At 36.4% G+C, this 20773-nt stretch overlaps 1 protein-coding gene across 4 annotated transcripts in view; it reads right to left on the reverse strand.

Annotated features, from left to right (window-relative positions):
- THADA (THADA armadillo repeat containing) overlaps positions 1-20773 on the reverse strand; it is a 164133-nt gene that overhangs the window by 85199 nt on the left and 58161 nt on the right. For all 4 annotated transcript variants that reach the window (XM_064648360.1, XM_064648361.1, XM_064648362.1 and 1 more), the window contains exons 27-29: positions 20093-20182; positions 18596-18727; positions 4017-4185 (exon numbers count right to left, since the gene is read on the reverse strand). In XM_064648360.1, coding sequence (XP_064504430.1) covers positions 4017-4185; positions 18596-18727; positions 20093-20182 — 391 coding nt within the window. The remainder of the gene's footprint in view (positions 1-4016; positions 4186-18595; positions 18728-20092; positions 20183-20773) is intronic.

Consider the following 20773-nt stretch of genomic DNA (forward strand, 5'->3'; position numbering starts at 1 on the left):
ACAACAATAAAATCTGTGAATATTATGCCCACAAATCTATGCAAACAAGAATTAATCGGGTCCACACTGATGGAAATAAAGATTCTGTATAGCTTCATGAAGACACCTCGATCATTCAGAGCATCAAAAAATAGAGGAAGACTGGCAGGAATCTCAAGTGATTATCTGTCCAACTTTCAGGCCCAGGCAAAATCTTATATACATGATGGCAGACCCACTATTTCTAAGTGCTGAACATTAATGCATCCTTAACGTTAGAAAGTAGTTTCCATTATTTGACTGTGTTAGTGAATTAATGGAGAAAAGCATACCTTTCAGGAATCAGCTAGCAGTACTTTCCACTTTCCAATACTAAGTATTGCTGTAGAAATCTCTTTAAGACACGGCCAATTTTTTGCCCTGGCCTTCCCAATTTCCTCTCCGCATGCTCTTGCTTCAGTATGTTTCTTCTTACTTTGCATTCAGTAAAGAATTAATTTGTCCACTCTGATGTGTTATTAGACTTTTTATCCATTCCATATTAGGTTGCTTTCCATTTCTGGAGTTATTGTTTCTTTCTAGAGCTACTAGCTTTCTGTAATTCCTTTTTCTACTTAGGGCTCATTTTCATCTGATCTCTCTCTCTCAGAATTCTGTATTTAAGTGAATCTTGAGCTTTACCCAGTTAAGAGACTAGACATTTCTACAAAAAACACAGACATGACAAGAAAAAACAGACCATGTCCTTACCTGCATGACTTAAAAACACTGTATGTCAAACCCATATATGGCAATTACTAATCACAAGCACAGATTATTGAATAAAACATTTCTGAATTAACTATGGGTTCATTATGAACTTCTCAATTATCCTGGACAGACAGAACACATAGTGCAAGAATTCCAATCCTAAAGAGGCAGAAAGTCAAAAGAACATTTGATCTCTCATAAGTAAACCTCACGATCTTCCCAAATACTTTAAGTTCCTTGGCAACTGCCAAAAGTCAAAAAGATACACAAACATAAAAGCATCCCTAGTCATAAATTCTGATACACTTAGGGAAGTCTCTGCATAAAGCTCTGGATGAGCTCTTTCTCTCAGCTGATCAGCTAAAAAACCTAGATCTTAAAACAAAACAAGCCAGAAATGTTTCATCATTCTAGAAGGTTAGTACAAGACTTCTGCATTTTCTTGTGGATTAAAAACTTGATTCCCTTCCCCCCTGCCATTTTGGATTACAGAGCAAAATAGACACTGCAGTCATAAAGGAAACACTAAACATAGAAAAGATTTTCTTTGTCTTATTCAAATCAGTGCATTTACTTAGGATGCAGAACTGCTTCTTCTTCCAAGAGTTACAGAACAGCAGCATTCCTCCTAGATAATTCTTTAAAAGAATTATTCTATAAAACCTGTAAAGCATAGGATTATTTTATCCTCATGCACATTCATATTCGTATTTAAACTGAGCCACAGTAATCACACTGGGGACAAAAAGCCATGTTTTCACATAATGCAGAGGTCTGAAGTTAAACACAACACATTTGCATTCAGTGTAAAAAACAAAAAAAATCACTCTAGTCATCTCAGCATTTTGAAAAGCAGGCCATGTTTGGACAGGCACTCCATGCTGGACTCTTTTTGAATGATCTCTCTGTAAATTAACACTTGTCTTGCAACAGATGAAATGATTGCATAACTCTGAAACATAACTGAAATATACCTTCAAGATTCATTGCATTTGGCACTGCCACATAAGGTTTAATTCTGAATAATTCTTGTTAAAGAACTGACAGCATATGAACACTGAAACAAAAAACTCGAGCAATGAACTTAGTAGCTTGTAATGTGACTGAAGAAATGAAATTACTGAATTCCATTTTTGTAAGATATTGGTTTTGTATTGCTGGAAAAATCTGAATTTTATTGAGTTTTGTATAGACTTGCTCTTTTTAGTAGGGATTTTTGTTTTGGTTTTATATCAAGGAGGATGATAAATTCTCTATTGTGTCATGGAAATGCAGTGCAAACAGTTTTGAACATTGCCAGATCACTGTCTCTTCAAGTAAGTCTTCCCAGAAACAGTGTTTTAACAAATAGCCCCGTAACATTATTTTCTACACTTTAATGAGCCTTAGCAGCAGTTCTGCAAGTCCCAACTTAACATTGATAAAAAGGAAACTGAAACCATGCCTGCAGCAACCCCTGAAAGCCACAGTACTTTCGGTACTATTTACAGGAGGTGCATGCTAACTACATGTTTATCTACCTGGCATTAGTGTTTTAGAGGTATAACAAAGATCACCGCCTTGCCTCCGTTTTTTGCACATCTTTATCACCCTACAGTATTTCTTCTGAACATTTTGTTATGTTAAACTAGCCACAGACAGTTCAGCATTTCAGTCATACACTATATTAAATTAAGCATTAAATAAAGATTTTGAACTTCCTTGATTCAGAAGCTGTAAATTCAAAGCCCAAGACAAATGTGAGAAACCAAACGGGTGAACTGTTATGGTACAACTGACATTTTTGGAAGAATATCATACTCTGACAGCACTGGTCTCTCCTGGTGCAGTACCAATTGCAGTAAGTAGTTTCTAGTAGCTGCTCAAAACTCATGAAAAATCAGGTTCAAGCCCTGAGAATATCTCCTACCTTACAGCTATGGAAAACTCCCTACACCTACACATAAGATCATTTTAGCAATACTGGATATTAAAAACTAGATCATCCTTTGGGCTCTTTGATATCCAGCCCATCATTATTATCATTTTGGGTTTGTTTTTTTTCCCCCAGGTCACTAAAAAGGAGGCAATAGCTTTATACACTATAGCCAGTCCATGCCCCATGACAGGGCTTATAATCATTTTGGACTAAGAATGCATTTAATTCTCACTATTGGAATAACCCCCTCTTCCTAACTCCTGAGCTGTGACACAGCAGGGCTGCACTGGTAATTTGATGATGGCACTCTCCCCCGCCCCACGCAGATGCAGCAGCTCACAGGTCTAAGCACTTGCATGTATCAGGTGCATGGACTGCTTTTCAGAGCAGGAGATCATCCCACACCCTGCAACAACCTCCACTGTAACCAATCCAAATCCAAATTCAATTGCCCGAAACCATTTACAGGTAAAGTTGACATTAACAGCTCTAGCGCGACTTCACTCATTTCCCCATCCCCAGCTTCCTGAAAGGTCATGGTTTTAAAAGGAAATAATATGCTGGAAAAGATATCATTAAAACCCAAATCAAAACAACCACACACACCCCACCACACAGCTTACAGTGGGAACACATACCTAGAAAGCTTGCCAACTAAGGCAGACCAACAGAGCTGACCGTGTACAATGTGGCTTTGTTGGAGGGTTGCTCATGAAAAACAGGTAATAAAAATGAGTAACTTATTACCACAATAGCTCAAAAATCAAACACAGTGAAGTGACAGCTATAAACCAAGGGAATGATATAAGGGGAATGAAGAAATTTCTGATAAGTGAGCTATTCTCCAGAATGTTTCCAGAAGACGACAGGGTAAAGCTTAACACAACTTATGCAGCAAACTGACAGGAAGCTGTTGGTGCAGCAGGAAAAGCAAATGAAGTAATAAGTAAATACATGGGTAAGGAGCAAGTCTCAAAATATACACAATGGTGTTGGTGCTTGGAGTTCAGTTTTGCCCAGTCATTTTGGGCAAGTCACGCAGACACCTCTGTAAATATATTCAGATAAAGATATTTGCTCCTAAGCACTTTAATCTCTAAAGATGAAACATTATATGAAATGTTACTATTTACAGCTTACTGCCTTCCAATGACAGCAGAAATGTGCATTCCACATTTATCATCTGACAGAATCAAATCAGAATCAGTCTTCATATATGTTTTGACAATGTGTGAACGTTAAGCACAACTCATTGTGTTATTTGGCTGTCAAGTATGACCAAAAAAAATTCAACAAAACCCCTACAGTAAAAAAACAAAAAACAAACTCCAATGACAAACAAAACAAAAAACAGCCCTCAAAAACTTACTTGCAGTAGTGTTCCATGAATACTGTTCTGTCGTATGCAATGACTGGTAGAGTTTGGAAGCCCCTCCAGCAAGGACAGCACTGTATGTGGTACTTCATTTACCATAACAAATGGAACAAGGGCCTGACCCGACATCTCACGGCAACGGTACACAGGAGAGTGCCCACATCTAGAACAAAGAGAAATACCTAATTTTTGTCATCCAGCTGCAATGCACTGTGGTGGCTAAAACAAAACAAAACAAAGGGTAATGCAATGAAAACTGAAACATATTTCTCACATATCCAATACATGGTCTTTTTTCTCAGTAGTGAAAGAGTATTTTCCTGGAAACATAAGTCATACTAAAACTATGCTGGAGGCTTTTTGTCCTTCACAAGTCCCGGTGTTTACATAAAGGAAAAAAATTACAAGAAGGAAAAGATGCAATTATGCCATGAAGCAGGTAAGTATATTGTCCCATACCATCTTTTTTAATGCTTATGTTACTAATTAATCATATTCAAATGTATTCAACTTAAAACAGTTAAGCTTCATGTTGATAATCAGATGTTTTCATAAGAACACAACATGGTGTCTATTGAATTTTAGGCCAAATCTCCCACTTGTTTTTAGAACACATTTAAAGGCAGGAAGTAACAGACATTTCCATTATTTATAATTAGTATCTAAAAGATAAATACTTTTTTATTTAAAACTAACTGCTAAGATTCAAGACTGCATATAAAGCACAGGCCAAAAAGAATCTTTTATCTTTTAGTATTATTAAGGATAGGAACGGGTTGTAGATTTATGAATATATATAGAATGAGCTGTTCAGCTACATTAACACTTTAATCAGCTGTACACTACTTCAGTAGCATGTATACTGAATTGAAATGAGTAAGAGTCCTTAATCAGCTAAATAGGTTAGGCTAAGTCTTTCAAAGTCAGTAATTCTTGCATGTGTCAGTCGTGGTAACACAGGCACAATTCAGCCACCCAGAAAACTAAGAAAGTTACTACAGGATTTAGACCAAAGGCCAAACGTCTCAAAAATGCAGTTATCTGGCTGAAGTTATGCTCTGATACTCCCCAGCTGATTGTGATGACTCAAGAGAGACGGCCTTCCCTACTCCAATCCTCTCATCGTTTTCCTGAATTGCTTCTTATGTATTTTCGACTAACAAAATCACAATGTAGTTGAGATTATCCCCTGACAAAATGATTTTGACCTCTCCAAAAAAAAACCCTGCAGGGTTGTGCCTACATATTTAAAAATTAAATGAAATTAAAAACCATTCTAAGTTTTCAAATATCTCTAGCAAATTTAAATCAATACGCAAAGTGGTAGTTTACTTTAGTTCACATCAAAGAAATACAGAAAACTGTTTCCATCTTGAACCAGCAACCAAATTAATAGAGTTCCAAATACTAAGAAGCTAAATAGTCTTAACTGAAATAGTAATGTTATGCCTGAAAAACACAGATCTCATTTAAAGAACTAGAGAGCTATGCTACCCTGAACAATAGGTTTTTGTGGAAATTTTTAATTCTTTCAGTATGGCAGCATGTTCTATCCTGATTTTTACAAAGATCGTCTTTGCATTTCGTTTTCAAAGACTGGCTATCCTTCACAACAGAATGCTAAATCAGAGCAGTCACAACTGGAAGCTCTTCCATATGGAAAAGCTTCAATTCTGCATTGACAAGGCGCAAGACGAAATTCAGCTCAGCTCTTCCAAAAACAACTTCCATTTTTTTTAAACAAAAACATTTTAATTCTACTGTAAAGTAAACTTAAACCAGTGAAGTGATTTGTCTGCAACCATTCCTTTACTTCTGCTAAACCATGTTTGCTTCACCAAGAGACTGGCACACGTAGACGTTCTTTCCAAACACAAGCAACACTGACTAACAAATGTCTAGTTTTTAATTAGCCATAACTGTATACTTAAGAACGTTCTTTGTTTATGACCTTTTAAAAATCCCAAGGAATCTGACATGTCTTCATAGGAGGAGTGGAAAACAGGTAAAATGCCAGGGTTTCCTGTAACTTGTGCAAGGGTACTTTCCAACACTCCTTGCTTCAGACTGGGTTTTCTCCTCAAGCACGATGCAATGAATTAGAATGAAATTCTGTGGGGGTTTTCCTATTAACAAAAATTGTTATATATATATATAAAAATAAAAATATATGTATTATATATATAAAAATATAGTATTAATAAGTATGTTTAAATAACCTCACTTTAACTTTGTCATATTGTAAAAACTGACATCAAAGACTTATAACACATGAATATACATACATGGATACACAGTATTTTACGTGCCAAATTTTGTTCCACGCTATCATTTTATCAAATTTATTATGGAAATAGAAGTGACTGCTCTATATTTAGAAAGAAGAAAATAGTTTCATATTATTGGCAAAATTTTCTCAGCTGCCTGAAGTCCTCCTGCTGAGCAACCACACTGGTGCCCTGTCATGGAGAACTCTCCCAGGACGCAGCTGGCCCGGTTCTGCAACTTTCTATGCCTGAGGAAAATGCAATCCCACAGCTACTACTTGCCCAAAGGGCAACCCAACCACCAACCTGCCACTGTTCTATGCACTTGCTGTACATTAATGCAAACTTCTCACACTACAGACTGCCACGCAGGGTGCAGTGCAGTCACACGAACTGACATCCTGGTGGAAACCCTGAGAAGAGCACTCCTATGAAGTCACTACTAAGGAACAAAAGCATCACAAAATTTTAAGAACAATTAAGTATTTGCTATATAGGAACACGTAGGGGAGCACATGGAAGGTATTTCACCTTGGCAAATAGCTTCCCAAATCTGAGAGGGGTTAACACTCCTACCGTTTCTTCTCATTTATTTAAAATAATTTTTTTTTTAGTCTCCTAATACTCAAAGAAAATTGGTTGTCCCCCACGTCCTGCAAGAAACAGTGCTTATAATATTTCAAAAACACTTCTCATTTCACGTACACTTGCAAGATGTCATGCCAAGTCACCATCAGAGACCTATTCTTGAACTTCTGCATACCCTGAAGGCACTTAGGTATACATCTCTCATGTTTTGAAAGCCCTTGACTTCATTCCTGAATCATGCAACAAGTTTGCCAGAAGAATGTCAAAACATACACTAGTTTTTCCATTCTCTAACAGCACCCTAGAACAGGCAGTTTTGATTTTTACTGGATCCCACTTAGATATAACCTCTTACCTGTAACTAAAACTAAACAGGATCAATCCTCAAAAAGGGATAGAAAGAGTGAATGCAAATGAAACAACTGAGCAACAGAAAATAACAATCTAACCCATTTTTTTTTTTATAGTTGTACCAAGCTTCAAGATCAACTATACACTCTTAACACTAAGTCTGCAACCTGTATTCTTAAATACTTATTTTATCTAGGATTTAGCAACCTCACAAAGTTGTATCAAGAAATACTATTACAGAATTATGGTAATCACAGTAACTCAGTTTATACCTGCAGCAAAAAGCAGCAGCTTAAGGAAAGAAGTATTTTGAGGCTATTAAACTATTCAGGTTACTCTTCCTGCCATCCCTGAGATTAATTTCATTTATGTGATGGCAGTTCATTGTCCTTCACAAGTCAGGACATTGGCAAAAAAGAACAGGACCTCCAACCTCGGCCACTTCACCATCCAGACTCTCAGCTTCACCTGCCAACAACATGACTACAATCTGTCACAGGCTCATCCCCTCTGCGGGAAGTATGAGCAATGGAGTCTTGCACCCATTGGGAAAGCACTGCTGTGTGTGCAAACCTGCATTTAAAACTGTTCCATTTCTTTTGATTTGAAAAGTACCTAGGGGAGATGGGGAAGTGTTTTCATTATGCAACACTACCTTTACAGGCAGGTCATGTATAAGCAGACTTATACATACTACATTATGTAAAATGTTGTCACATGTAAAAACATACATTATGCCAACCAAACTTTATTACATTTCAAGGTAGCAACAAGCATGAAACCTGCAAAATCCTCATGTGATATATTTCTATTAAATCCTGAGGGCTATTAATAATTGTTGTAGTAGTTCACCTTGAACTCAGTACTGTTTATCTAGGTGCATGTGGTATTGGACGTAAACATGTTTACTTGAAACGGTCCATGATCACGAACAAAAAGTCAGTAAATCTGAGAAGGTTTCACTTCATGTAACTGTAGATTCAATGCATTTCCACTGCTCCGTTCCAGCTTCAATATTTAGATCCTGAACAACCCTCCTAACCAACATAATTTATGACCAACTCTCATAAGGCACAAAGATTCCATACTCCTCTGCACACATCAAAGTATCTAATTTATTACTCTGGCTACAAACAACAGAACATTAGCTGTAAATGAAAATATCTTAAGCTTCTTTTTGAAAAAGAAAAGGAAAAAAAATCAACAAACCTGCAGGTGTTTCCTATGTGCTTATTTTCCTCCCTTTCTTATTACTTACCCTCAACAGACTTTATTAAGTGTGTTGACTTAATAAATTAACCCAAATTTACAAAGCAAATAAGGATTACCTTTTATATGAAGTTCACAGAAACAAATGAGTAGAATTAATTTGAAGAATCACATCTGTAGCTGAAAATATGTACATTTTATTATATAATACCTTTAGTTGTTAAAAGTACTAATAAAGAGAGGAATACCTATTTCCAGGTTTTACTGGATGTTGTCACAGTGATCTATGCATTACTAATTATGTCATTGCTTATTAATGATACAGTGAACATTCTGAAGAAGGGGCCTCCGAGCTTGTACGTCAAACCAAGTATCCCACCACCATCACAAACAGTTTGAGAGAAGAGGGCAGCATGAGGCAGGAAAGGCACACTTGCAATTCAAACAAACCAACTCTGCCTGCAGGTTAAAGCATTTTAACAGCCTCTATTTTTAAAAGATAACACCAATTAAAAAAATATGAATAAATAAAATTCAAACAGATGGCACTCTTTAAATCCTGGAGCTAGTTATGCCAGAAGGTCCTAACAAATGCACTGTAAGAAAGAAATTGCAGTAAGGCTTCTATCTGATTCTACATAGGCACAGTAAGTAGTATGAGAAGGAGATTTTCTCTTTCCTCCACCACACAGCTATACAGTTCAAGTCATGTTATCAGTTCCAAAGCAAGAATTAAAAACATGAAATTACATTAGGGGAAAACATGGATGGTGGTCTCAGGTCACAGCAAAAAGTATTTAGCAACAGATTCAGTTCCCATTGCAAAGGGTTTGGTTAATAAGATTCAAGGGCATTGTATGCATGCATCACGATTACAGACTAGTTTATTTTTTTCTCTTCAAATTATCTCCTAAAGGAATACATTTAGCAACTTTCAAATGCAGTGTAACGGATTTCCAAGAGAAGTAAGGTCCAAAAATAGCATTAAAAAAATACTCAAGCTTCCACACAACACAACTTGGACTTCCACATTGGGCACAAATCAGCAGGACAGTGCCTATTCATTACTGTGAGAGTGAGGTTTCCTGGAATATGAACAATAATTGCTATGCATGTACATAAAGTTTCTTTTGTTCATTTATTGACTTGCTTGGTTTCTGTTTTTCTTTTAAGGAAACACAATTATTTTTTATTTAGATATCAGTGTTCCTTAGCAATTAAAGTACCCACAGCATTTAACTTAAAAAATTTATTTCTCCATGGAAATCTGTATTTAATTGGCCTGAAGACATTTTTTTTCATTCTTTAATCTGAGATTAAGAATAAAAAAAAAACCAGAATAATCTGAGTTTTGATATAGCTTCTCAATATTTACCTGATGAGTAAAAAAGTATTACAGAATTATCAGTTTGCTGGAGGTTTTAGATCTACAATCAACACATGAATGTAGCTCAGAAAATGTTTGAACAAAACTGTGGACAGAAACAAATGAAATTTAATTTCAGGTTATTTATGCAGTTCTAAATTTCTAAATTCTTATCTATTTCCTTTAAAGTGAAGTTAATGGTTGCCCAAACTTCTGGTCTCTTTATACGCTGTGTTAAGTATTTTATTCTTCCAACTTGGGCAATTAAGATAAAGCCTTGTATTTTTGTAAAGGCACTGTTTTCCACACAAACACTTAATGAATCAGAGTAGCCGTAAATACTGCAGAAAGTGTGTAGGCAAAGTACACAGGCTTTTATTTGTGAAAGCTGTCCACAAGCTGAAGTCTGATTTAGCAAGCCAAAACACCTAAGAACTCCAACATTTGAGCCTATGAAAACTCTTACTAATACTGTGTGTAAACTTCAGACCAACAGGAAGATGTTCTCTTCAAACAGAGATTTACTATAGAACCTATTGACACAATTTAAATGCCATCTCTTTTCTTGCATTTCCATCAAGAAATCTCAAATAATATCTAAGAGTAGCTAATCCCTAGGTTTATTGAGCTATTTGCTGAAGTTACATGAGGTTAGAGCCTCCATTTTGGTACACAGCATTCTAGAAAAATCAGCTGCTCTTAACCTGAGATCATGTAAAAGAAAAAAATTTCATTCACAACTATATTTCTACTTTGTTAATTTGAGAATAGTTATTGTGATGTTTCACAACTGCAGAATGACAAAGAAAAACACACCACTTACTACCCAAACAGTTGGGAAAAAATCAAAACAAAGACTATATTCTGTCTTAGCAACTGTATCATTATTTTGAACTCTATGAAAGGAAGCTGAATGCATAAATCACGTCTCAGCGCCTGGTGATGATTTTGAAAGCTTCAGATGATTGTACACAAGACTGCAATATGAGCAATTTTAAAAACATATAAGACCCATGAAAACATCCAAAGGATCTGGGTTCTCAAAAACACTTCCCTTTCAGCCATATCACCAAAAGTAACTAGCCCAATACTGACTAAAGCTTTCCCAATACTGACTCAAACTAAGACTGTTCTTTTCAAAAATTATTGGCTTTCTAAAATATCATTATACTTGGTTTCCCTTATCATCCTCTGGACAGTTAATGTATTATTTCTCTCCATTTTCATGATCCTTTCTGCAAATACTTTTGCAGAATAAGCTAAATGTTATTATTTGGATACTTATCTTGAACAGCAAAGTACTTACTGACTGGTTAATTTTAAGTATGTAAATGAATACTACAATTACTTCACCAATCATATGTTGACAGTTGAGCACCCCATCATATTTTTTACTGGATCATGTTTCAAATAAGAAGCAGTATACACCAAATTTTAACCCAGGATCCCAGCCTTTGGTACTCTTCAGGAGTCTGCAACACTGGAGAAAAATAGTTATTCTCAGTGTTCGTGAATGCCTCTCTGCTAGACATCACCTTTTATTTCCTATTAATCTGACAGCTCCCTACAGTTTGTGAATATTTCCTAAATTGCTTCAGACTATAATCTGCCAACGACTGATGAACACAGTGAGAACTCCAATAAGGAATCAATAATGAATACCTAAGGGTTGTGATATTTCCCAACAGCACCACTTGAACATGAAAAAAAAAAATCTGCCCCCAGTTTCAGAGAAAAGACAGGAATAAAGCAAAGATGAACAAAGAGTTCCAGTTGATCAGAGCAGCCTACTGCACATCAAGCCCTTTGCAGTCTTTTCTCTAGCACTACAACTTGAACTTAATCAAATTAGAAAAAAAAATTACAAGCTGTTTACAAGTTGTTATTTAAAAATGCTAAAAAAGAAGAAAATTACTGAAACCCTCCTTATTAATAAATATTTACAGTGAACCATAAATATTTTTACAGATCAGTACCAATCGCTGTGCAAACAGGATTGCACAGAGAATAGACTGGAAGTAGAAATGGAGGACTTCCAAGACAGTCCCAACTCACAAGAGATATACTCAGTGGGGAAATGCATTCCTCTCCTTCCCTGCTTCTCCCACAGCTATTGCAAAATTTCCACCGTAGATGTGAAGCAAGAGATTTAATACAATAAAAACCTAAAAACCAATCTGTGTTTTAGGGGTGCACGTCGCTCATTTTTCTAAATGCCTTTCCCAACTCATGTGTTTTGGGAACCTTGCCCACAATCAAAAGGATATCTGTCTTCATCTTGCGATGACTGGTCAGCTCATCAGCTTCCCCAACAAGGACAGGGCATTCCAATGCATCAGAGCCTGCTCCCAGTATCACAGGGATTCCAAATAATACACTATTGCAGAGAGTTATAATACTGAGCAGTAACAGTGATCAGATACTAGGAAGAGAAAAAAAAAGACAAAGGAAAAAACCAAAGACTGAGAGACCAAAGGTTGAGAAGATGTGTACATGATAGGGGAACCCAGGGCAATGCTTTCATAAACGACTGTAATCAAGAGCAGCTATTTTAATACAAGGCTGCAACAAACACATGTAGTTCTTTTCATCTAATATGATAAAGGCATTCCCAATAAAGCTCTTTCCTTGTCTGACTGATGTTGAGAGTCCCAGTCTTACAGAAATGACAGTTGAAAAGCAGCAAGTTTTCAAATTAATTCTCCTACTGCTGCCATGCCACACTAAAATACAGGAAAAAGAGGAGTAAGGCAGAGGAAGCACACTAAGCACAATCATTCAGCTACCTTGTTGACCTCTTACCAAAGGATACCAGTGTTTAGCCTACAGAAAGTCAGATGGCTGCTTTCAAGTCTGATACAGGATGATATGCTAAACCCGCATATGTAACTGTACATGTGTGAAACAAAACAAACACCAGGAAATTTGCATTTAAACAACTTATATAAACAGCAATTTTTACAAGGTATACATGAATGACTTCAATCAAGCTTTTCTTAAACAAATGAAAGATACCTTGTTATCAGAACTTCATCACTCCCCCATCTTTTGTGTTCTTCATCAAATTTATGGTTTTAAACTTATCTCAAAGTCTCACAGACACTTTTGATTTTACATTTGAATTTTGTTTCTTTATTAATCCATCTTCTCCTAGACCCATTCCCATGAAGCCCATAAAAACTTTGTCACAGGGCTACAATAGAACAGAACCAGTCACCTGACAGAGTAGGCATAATTTAACATAACTGAACACAATACAGAGCAATCAAACTAAATGACATAGGTCAACAAAGAGTAAGTAACTTTTGAAAAAGAGCAACCCACATGCAAGTAACATTATTGATCAGTGAAAATTTAAATTCACACCACCTTCTGGAATATTAATACTACTATACTTGGGTCTTTTTCCTTAAGTTGTTTCCTTCAGAAGTGAGCTCTAAGAGATTTATGGAATAGTAAGACAACTGAAACACAGAGAGCCTCAGAATTCATGGTCAGGTGCTCTGCTTGCCAGAAGCTAAAATAAACCTGGATCAATCTCAGTTACTTAACATACATTCTCCTAAAAGACAGATTCGATGATTTGCAACATTAGTACACAAAGGTTAAAACAGTAAGATAATAATTTTATGTATGCATCTTTATGTAATCAAATTTGTTGTTCAAAAGCAAAAGCTGTGAACTAAGGTAATAATACTTCCCCTTTACCTGTGCTGAAGTAAACTGAGCAATGAAGACTGAAAGGAATATGCAAGGCGTTTATTAAGTGGAAAAAGAATAGGGAGAGGAACAAAACAGACAAAGCTGCATCAGAATAACATTCTGCATATTACTAGGAACACAAAGAAACAGAAATAAATAAGTTAATGGCAAAAGACAGCTTAATAATGTAAATATATTAATATATCTGGTAATTGAAAATTGTATTTGACAGATACAGTATAATGCAACATCATTAGATTGCTTCATTACATGGGGAAGATTCTTAAATATTTAATAAAGAGAAGACTATTGAAAACAATTAGTCCTTTGTACTAGGTTCAAGCAGAGTGCATCTGAAGGTCTATTTTTAAATTTCCAGCAAATATTTTTACAGATAGACTACCATGCACTTTGGTCAATAAAAAGTACAAAACAAAATTCATTACAAGAGATTAAAATTCAAGTTTGTAGTTATAAAATAGCTTTTTAAGCTTGTTGGTATCTGACAAAACAATCTCTGAATAGCATTTTGTACAGACCAACTTACGGAATCTCTATGTTATATATTGAACCTCTTTGCCTTCAATGAGGGAATCTGATCTTTTATAATGAAATGCCATATTTTGCTTTTGAAGGTTAAGAAATGTTAAGAAAAATGCTTTTTGAATGTTAAGAAAAATTTTCTCTAACCTGCATATTAGTCTGACATCTGTTAAGATTTTTAAAAGTCCTAGGCATGCTCACCCACTGAGTAAAACCAAGAGTACTGCATTACAGATGTGGGCTAAAGACTTACATGGAATCATGGCCTCCAGGATTTTTCTTTGTTTTTCCCCACAATTTTGAAAGAAATTGGGGCCAACAGTCTGCGTCACTTCCTGCAGCAGGACAGACTCACAAATGTAATTCTCTGTGAAGTAGCATAAGTAATGCATCTAAGAAGAATCCACCAAATCCCTAAGGTAACAGATCTTCTAAAGAGTCTGCTCTAATCCCTTCAAAATGACCAAGAAAATAAAGTTTAGTGAAAGAAGGTCATCCTGGCTCCACAGGCCCCAAAGCGCTGTGCAAGGACACGATTCACAGAAACCCACTGGGATGCCACGCTGGTGCTTGTGGAGGGCTCCTGTGCAGCCAGCTGGCATCACCTGTGCCACAGCACTGCCGTGGGCAAAGGACCACAGGGGGCACTTTGGACATCTCACACTGCCTCAGCCAAGTGATTTTTAAAAAATTTACCAAGCTGACTTTGCCAGAAGCCTATTAGGAGGTTTCACAGAGCCTGTTCTGACAAGCAAGCTGCAGAAGTAGTAACTTCCAAGAGAAAATGTACCAATAAAAACTGTCATACCATCTTCAGTTGTTTCCTCTGCCTTTCTAAGACAGGCGATAGCTCGACCAATGTAAACCCACAAACCCTCTAGCAGATGCATCCAGCCCACTCAAATAACAGATTTATCACAGCTAGTAGGATAGCATTTGAGCTGCCAGTTTGCTCACAGACAATATGGACTTTCCCCTCTCCTTCTCTTAACACTCTGTTAGGAATGACTTACGGTAACAGGGCACCTGACAATGCTCCATCCCACAGAAAATTTTTTCCTCACCACAGACAGGTTTTTTTTTCCTTGCATCCTAGTGTCTATCATTAACTAATGGTCACAGTGATTATTCTTGTATATTAATGACAAGCTCTCGAGTGCAAAACCAAAGCTCTGTCATTCACAGTGGTGGATGGAGAGGTGTAGAAGGGGGAAGAGGATAGCTGTAAAGGACTAGTGCTTCCCACTACCACCTGTCCTTATCCCTGTCTAGAAACAGCATCAGGGGACTTCAGAATTTAGTGCCTCCATTTTACAGAAAACACAAGTTACAAAGTTCTGCCCAAGAAAACAGTGCCAGTTTCATAAATGTGTTGATTTCATGGAAAGATGTTCACATTTCTATTTAAATTGACCTCAGACAGCGAGTTTCTTCAATGACTTGCAACGTAATATACCTAGAAGGAACACTACTTTGAAATATGTCTCTTTGCCAAAATTTTAAAGGGAAAATTTCATGAAGAATTAAGAAGTTTTTTTCAAGGGGAAGACAAGGCACATACACCTGAACAGTTTTTAAAACCTTATATTGTTTGACATTTTAAAGCTAATTTTTTAAAACCTTCTTAAAAGACTAAGAAGTCACACACTCTTAGAGACAGACCTGAACTAGGGAAAAGTATCCAAGTCAATATAGCAATACCCATTTTACTCCTTCAGAGCATTCAGCCCAGAACATTTAACACTAAACAAACACCATCAATGTCATGGTACAAGAGGACATAAGGCTGAATTCTAGATCATTCTGAAGAGATTACAAGTCTTTGAAACGGGGAGGGGGAGGCGAAAGGGAGGTTATGTTTTTGTTTCATACTTAAAACATTACCTCCCGATTACCTCCCTTGTTAATCAAAAACATGCTGTACATTCTTTCATCTTAGAAAGTAACCATTAAAACAGACCTATCCAGCTCTTAAAAAAAAAATAATAAGTGAGGTAATAAGTTGTGAATCAAAGTGTTCCCTTCCACATAAAACATCTGCAAGAGGAAAAGGGGGAAAACAGCTTAACAGAACTGCAGATAGGTAATCAAATGCCCTAGTTCAACAGGGAGTAACAAGCATATGCACAGAGATTGAGATTTGTCCTTGTAGCATTTAATCCTGCTCATATTGTGCAATTCATCTCAGCACAGTCAGAGCAACCATAGCCCTACTCCCACTAGATGGAAAATTCCACTCGAGCTTAAGTGAAACTCTTCAAAAGCCCAATTTGAATTCTTTCTGCTCAGCCCAGTTTTGTTCATAGAACTGCTCATTTGCTTGCAAACACAGTATTCTGTTCATCTTCTCAGAGCACAAAATGAATGCCACTTCACTGTGGGCTGAGCCCGGGGAAGGGCATCAAGGCCAGTTACGGGTCACATTCACCCTTCCTCTCTCCTTAATGCGTAGCAATATCTTTCCTTGACAGTGGTACAACAACAGAAATGCAAAAATTTCATGGTAAAAATATGGCAATTAAATGTTATAATTGTATCGGACTACCGTGTAATTATATGTACATGCAGATGTTATAGGATACAATACTGCATTGAGCAATTCAAGGAAACAGCTTTTGTATACAATTAAATTACTTGATGCATAGGGCCTTTGGCATCAGACCTTCTCTTCAATCCTCTCTATGTGGTTACTTCGCAACAATCTTCATACCACCTTCTAAAGAACAACCAAATGAACAGGAGAGAATTTTATTTTTGTTCATTTGCTATTGTAGAATGAAAATAGGAAGGGAAATAGAAGAGAAAATAGCAACATATTTATCTTAGCAAGAGAAATCATCCCTGTGTATTCCAACTAATGCAGTCAAAATGAACAGAAAACAATCATGGTATTCACAGAACAAGGGCATAAGAACTGTAGACAGAAATACAGCCAGTAAAAGCACACTGAGCTATATAATAAATACATTTCCTCCTGCAGAATCCTTGGTACTGTCCCCTGGCAACCATAAAAATGTCAATGCTTTGCTAAGTAACCAGTCAGAAAATGTATGTCTGTACACCCACATAGAATTTTCTGCCTGAAATATGTAATAATTTTATTCAAGTTTTATACCTGTATCCACAGCACTTACTGCCAAATTCAGTGGAAAGGAAATGCAGAAAGCATCATGTTTATCTGCCATATCACTCCTCTTTAGGAACACAGTTCCCTTACCAGTTAAAGGAAAGCAGGTCCAATGATACAGATTTCTTAAATGTTTCAGATTCTTAAAAATTTTTATTGGAGTTTTCTCCCCACATCTTCTGAATGTATTTAAAACAACCTTAAGATAATAAGCTAACTAAGTGTGAAAAGTTACTTTGCTGGCATTATTTACCCTTAAAAAAATAGTGGTCCTAATGTAAGTATAAAGACAAAACTAAAAAGCTGTAACCAAAAGCTTATCAAAAGTTAATTTATTACCAATAACAGAAACTATCTGAAACATTAAAAAAAAAGAGAGCATTCTCCTGTGCATTCATAAAGGCATAAAACCAGAACTAATAAAAGACACAAGAAATAGTTTTAAACATTTCCTCAAAAAGCATTTAAGATTCTGATATGGCAGAAACCCAAATATTTTTAATTGTTAAATACAGTGCATTTAAAAACTCCTACTACAGGTTTTTTCTTTTCGGAAAACAATTATCTATTCCTGAAAATTAAAAGACATCATAAAAAGCAACAGATACATCACATCTGCTGTGAAGAATAAGCAGAGATACTATTTTATAACATAAGCAGTAGCTTAAAATAAAAATTTTAAGATCTTAGGGTAACAACAACTTTGTCTTGCTTCACTACTAAAGGAGTGAGATTAAGTACATAAGTTTACTCACCCTACTGTTGAAGCTTTTACACAGACAGCAAGACTTCCTCTCAAATATTGATTTCTGCTCACCCACCACAACCCTGGTTCCCTTATCAGGCTCCCCATCCCAAACCATAGAGTAGCAAAAATATCTTCTGAATACCTTCATGTAACCACCATATAACTGAAAGTTACACTGTATAAAAATTTGAAAAGTCATCTTAGAAACATATTAGATAAAGTACAGACCCATATCTTTATCTACCTGTGTATGTATATACACAGATGAATATGGAGATTATATATATACACGCACCTACAAATCTGTATATTAATCATTACATTTATGTGTTATGAACAGTCATTCTGCAGGACTGAAAAATCCATCAGAATTCTGTACAGCAAACGTTGCACTGCTACAATCTGTCATGAGTTTTCATCTACCCTCTCTGCGGCAGCAATCGTGGCATACAGCATTTGCAGACGAAGATTTACAACCAGGTCATACAATGGCTTGCATAAGCAGATATTCTAATTCTCCAAAAGACATTTAATAATATAGGTAAGAGCAATCAGTGAGTACCAGTTTTTCCTTTAATAATTAAAACTGAAGAGAAGTTTAAAAAGGTTATTTTATAAAAAAAAATTTGCAGAGATTCAAGAAAGAAGTCCCACCACCTTACAAAACCTTACCTTATAATAAAAGGGACAAATGGTGCCATGCTGAGTGCTGAATGAGTGCCATCCATTGGAGATGGATACAGTCTTCCCAGGATTAAAAGCAAAAGAAACAGGCTTGGATGGACTTTCAACTCTTCAACTTCACTAAATAGAAAGGGGTAAGAAGCATTTGGTGAAAAACGCATTCTCCTTCACGCTATTACTGATTCTCTTCCCCACAAAATAGGCTTCTGCATTTCTGGTTCAAGGAGGTATTCTAGGCTGATCATTACAAGAGAGTGCAAACCCTGCTGGGATCAAACATGGCATCCAGTTCTCCTGCAGGGAACCCCTGTAATGAAGGCACTTATGGCTGTATTGCCGTCACTTTCCTGCATTATTCCAAGCCTCTTTTTTTCCCAATTATGGTGAGCCACCTTCATTTTTAAATAATATTAAAAACCTGCACAGATAATCTTTCTCTATGAACCAGGAAACTATGAAAACAGAGTTAGTTACGAAAAGGTGGTTTAAAAAAAACTTTTCTTATCAGTTTGGGAGGAAATGTGTATTTAGCAAACAGCAGGCTTTACTAAAAAATAGTTCTTGTCATTGACACCAAGTGGCTACTATTCATATTTAAAAAAATCAGAAATCTAAGTTAAAATCGACCCTTCTTGATTTATTTAATGACTAATAATAGGATACAAGTCTGAATTCACACTGAAAAAGCATTCCAAGCCTCTATTTCAGACAGCAGCTTTCAATCTTTTTCAACTGAAAGACTTCCCAGAATTTACCAATGAAGACACTGTCACCTTTCAAAACGTCAGGGAAAGCAGACTGCTGCACTGAATGTACACACCCTCTTTTCTTAAGCAGAGACTGCAAAACGTGCAATGACTGGTGAAACTTCTGCTTCAGAGTATCCCCCTTAGGCCCATTAAACAGACAGTTGAACCTCACCCATAAATCAGCTACTCAACTTCCACAGTTTATACCATGGCATTTTAAGACAAAACAAATCCAGCATTGATTTACTCTAAAAGTTCATGAACCTGGAGGTAACAGTGTCATCCCAAATGGTATCATCTGTAGCTCTCAGCCACCATTTGTGGAGTCCTTAAAGAAGACCAAGGACTTTCCCTAGAGTCAGTGTGTCACAGGCTGTTCATTTAGGGTTACGTGAAGCCTATGACCCCTATCACTTAAACACGTTAGGAAGCCTCATTGTTAAACATGAGAAAGTCAAACACCCGGTTTCTGTTGCCCTGAAAAATATAAGTTCTTTAACATCTGATCCTAGGAACGCAGCAATTATTAATTACTCAGCAGTAGTTCAATCTTCAGGGACTTATTGCGATGTGCAAAAGCTAAAAGAAAAAAGCCTTAGCAAAAGACACGTAGTTGAACTACATAATTTCAAGAAGCTGTTGATATATACAACAGCATTAGGGTGTACGTGACACAGCTCAGTTTAAACTTTTCATTCCACTTCATATTTCAAAGTTTTCTTAGACATTGTCTTACCTGTTCAAAGTACTGGTTACAACCTCCAACTGCTTGAGAAGGAAAGGATAAAGACTTGGAAACCGAGAGAAAAACTCCCCTCCTGTCATTCTGCAGAAACAAATGAATAAGAGTCATAATTAGCATTCTGCAGTAATCAATTGCACTCAAAATACCAGTTTATTTGTTGATTTCTGATGCTACAGTGAAGCTGGCAATCCATACACACATGATGAACTACTTTCAAAGGCAGCATGATGTTTTCATTAAAAATGATGATACAGTATATTTTACACAAGTTAAGTAACTCTGTATGTGTCCATACTAACACTTGGTCAACTAAACTGTGGGGCCTTTTTGGGAAATCACACTAAAAAGAAAAGATACAACAGTTTAAATTCCGGCACCATTTTAAGAACATTCTAGTTGAACAAGAGAAGACTTACACATGCTTTAGCATGGCTCATGTACTAAATAGCTAATAAAATATACTTAAAAACATGTACTAACAGATGCTCATAATTTACTGACACTAAAAAGCATCTCAGAATAGTAACTCACAGAAGATTTGTAAAATGCATCTGACCTTCATTTAACCCTCTTTATCCAGCACTGCTTCCAACACATAGCAGTGGTGACATGTACAGGCCACGTTTTTGCTCGTGTAGAGGGAGCAACGACATCCAAAACAGAGCAATGCAC

The sequence above is a fragment of the Pseudopipra pipra genome, chromosome 3 (genome assembly GCF_036250125.1).
Source record: "Pseudopipra pipra isolate bDixPip1 chromosome 3, bDixPip1.hap1, whole genome shotgun sequence".
Taxonomy (NCBI): domain Eukaryota; kingdom Metazoa; phylum Chordata; class Aves; order Passeriformes; family Pipridae; genus Pseudopipra; species Pseudopipra pipra.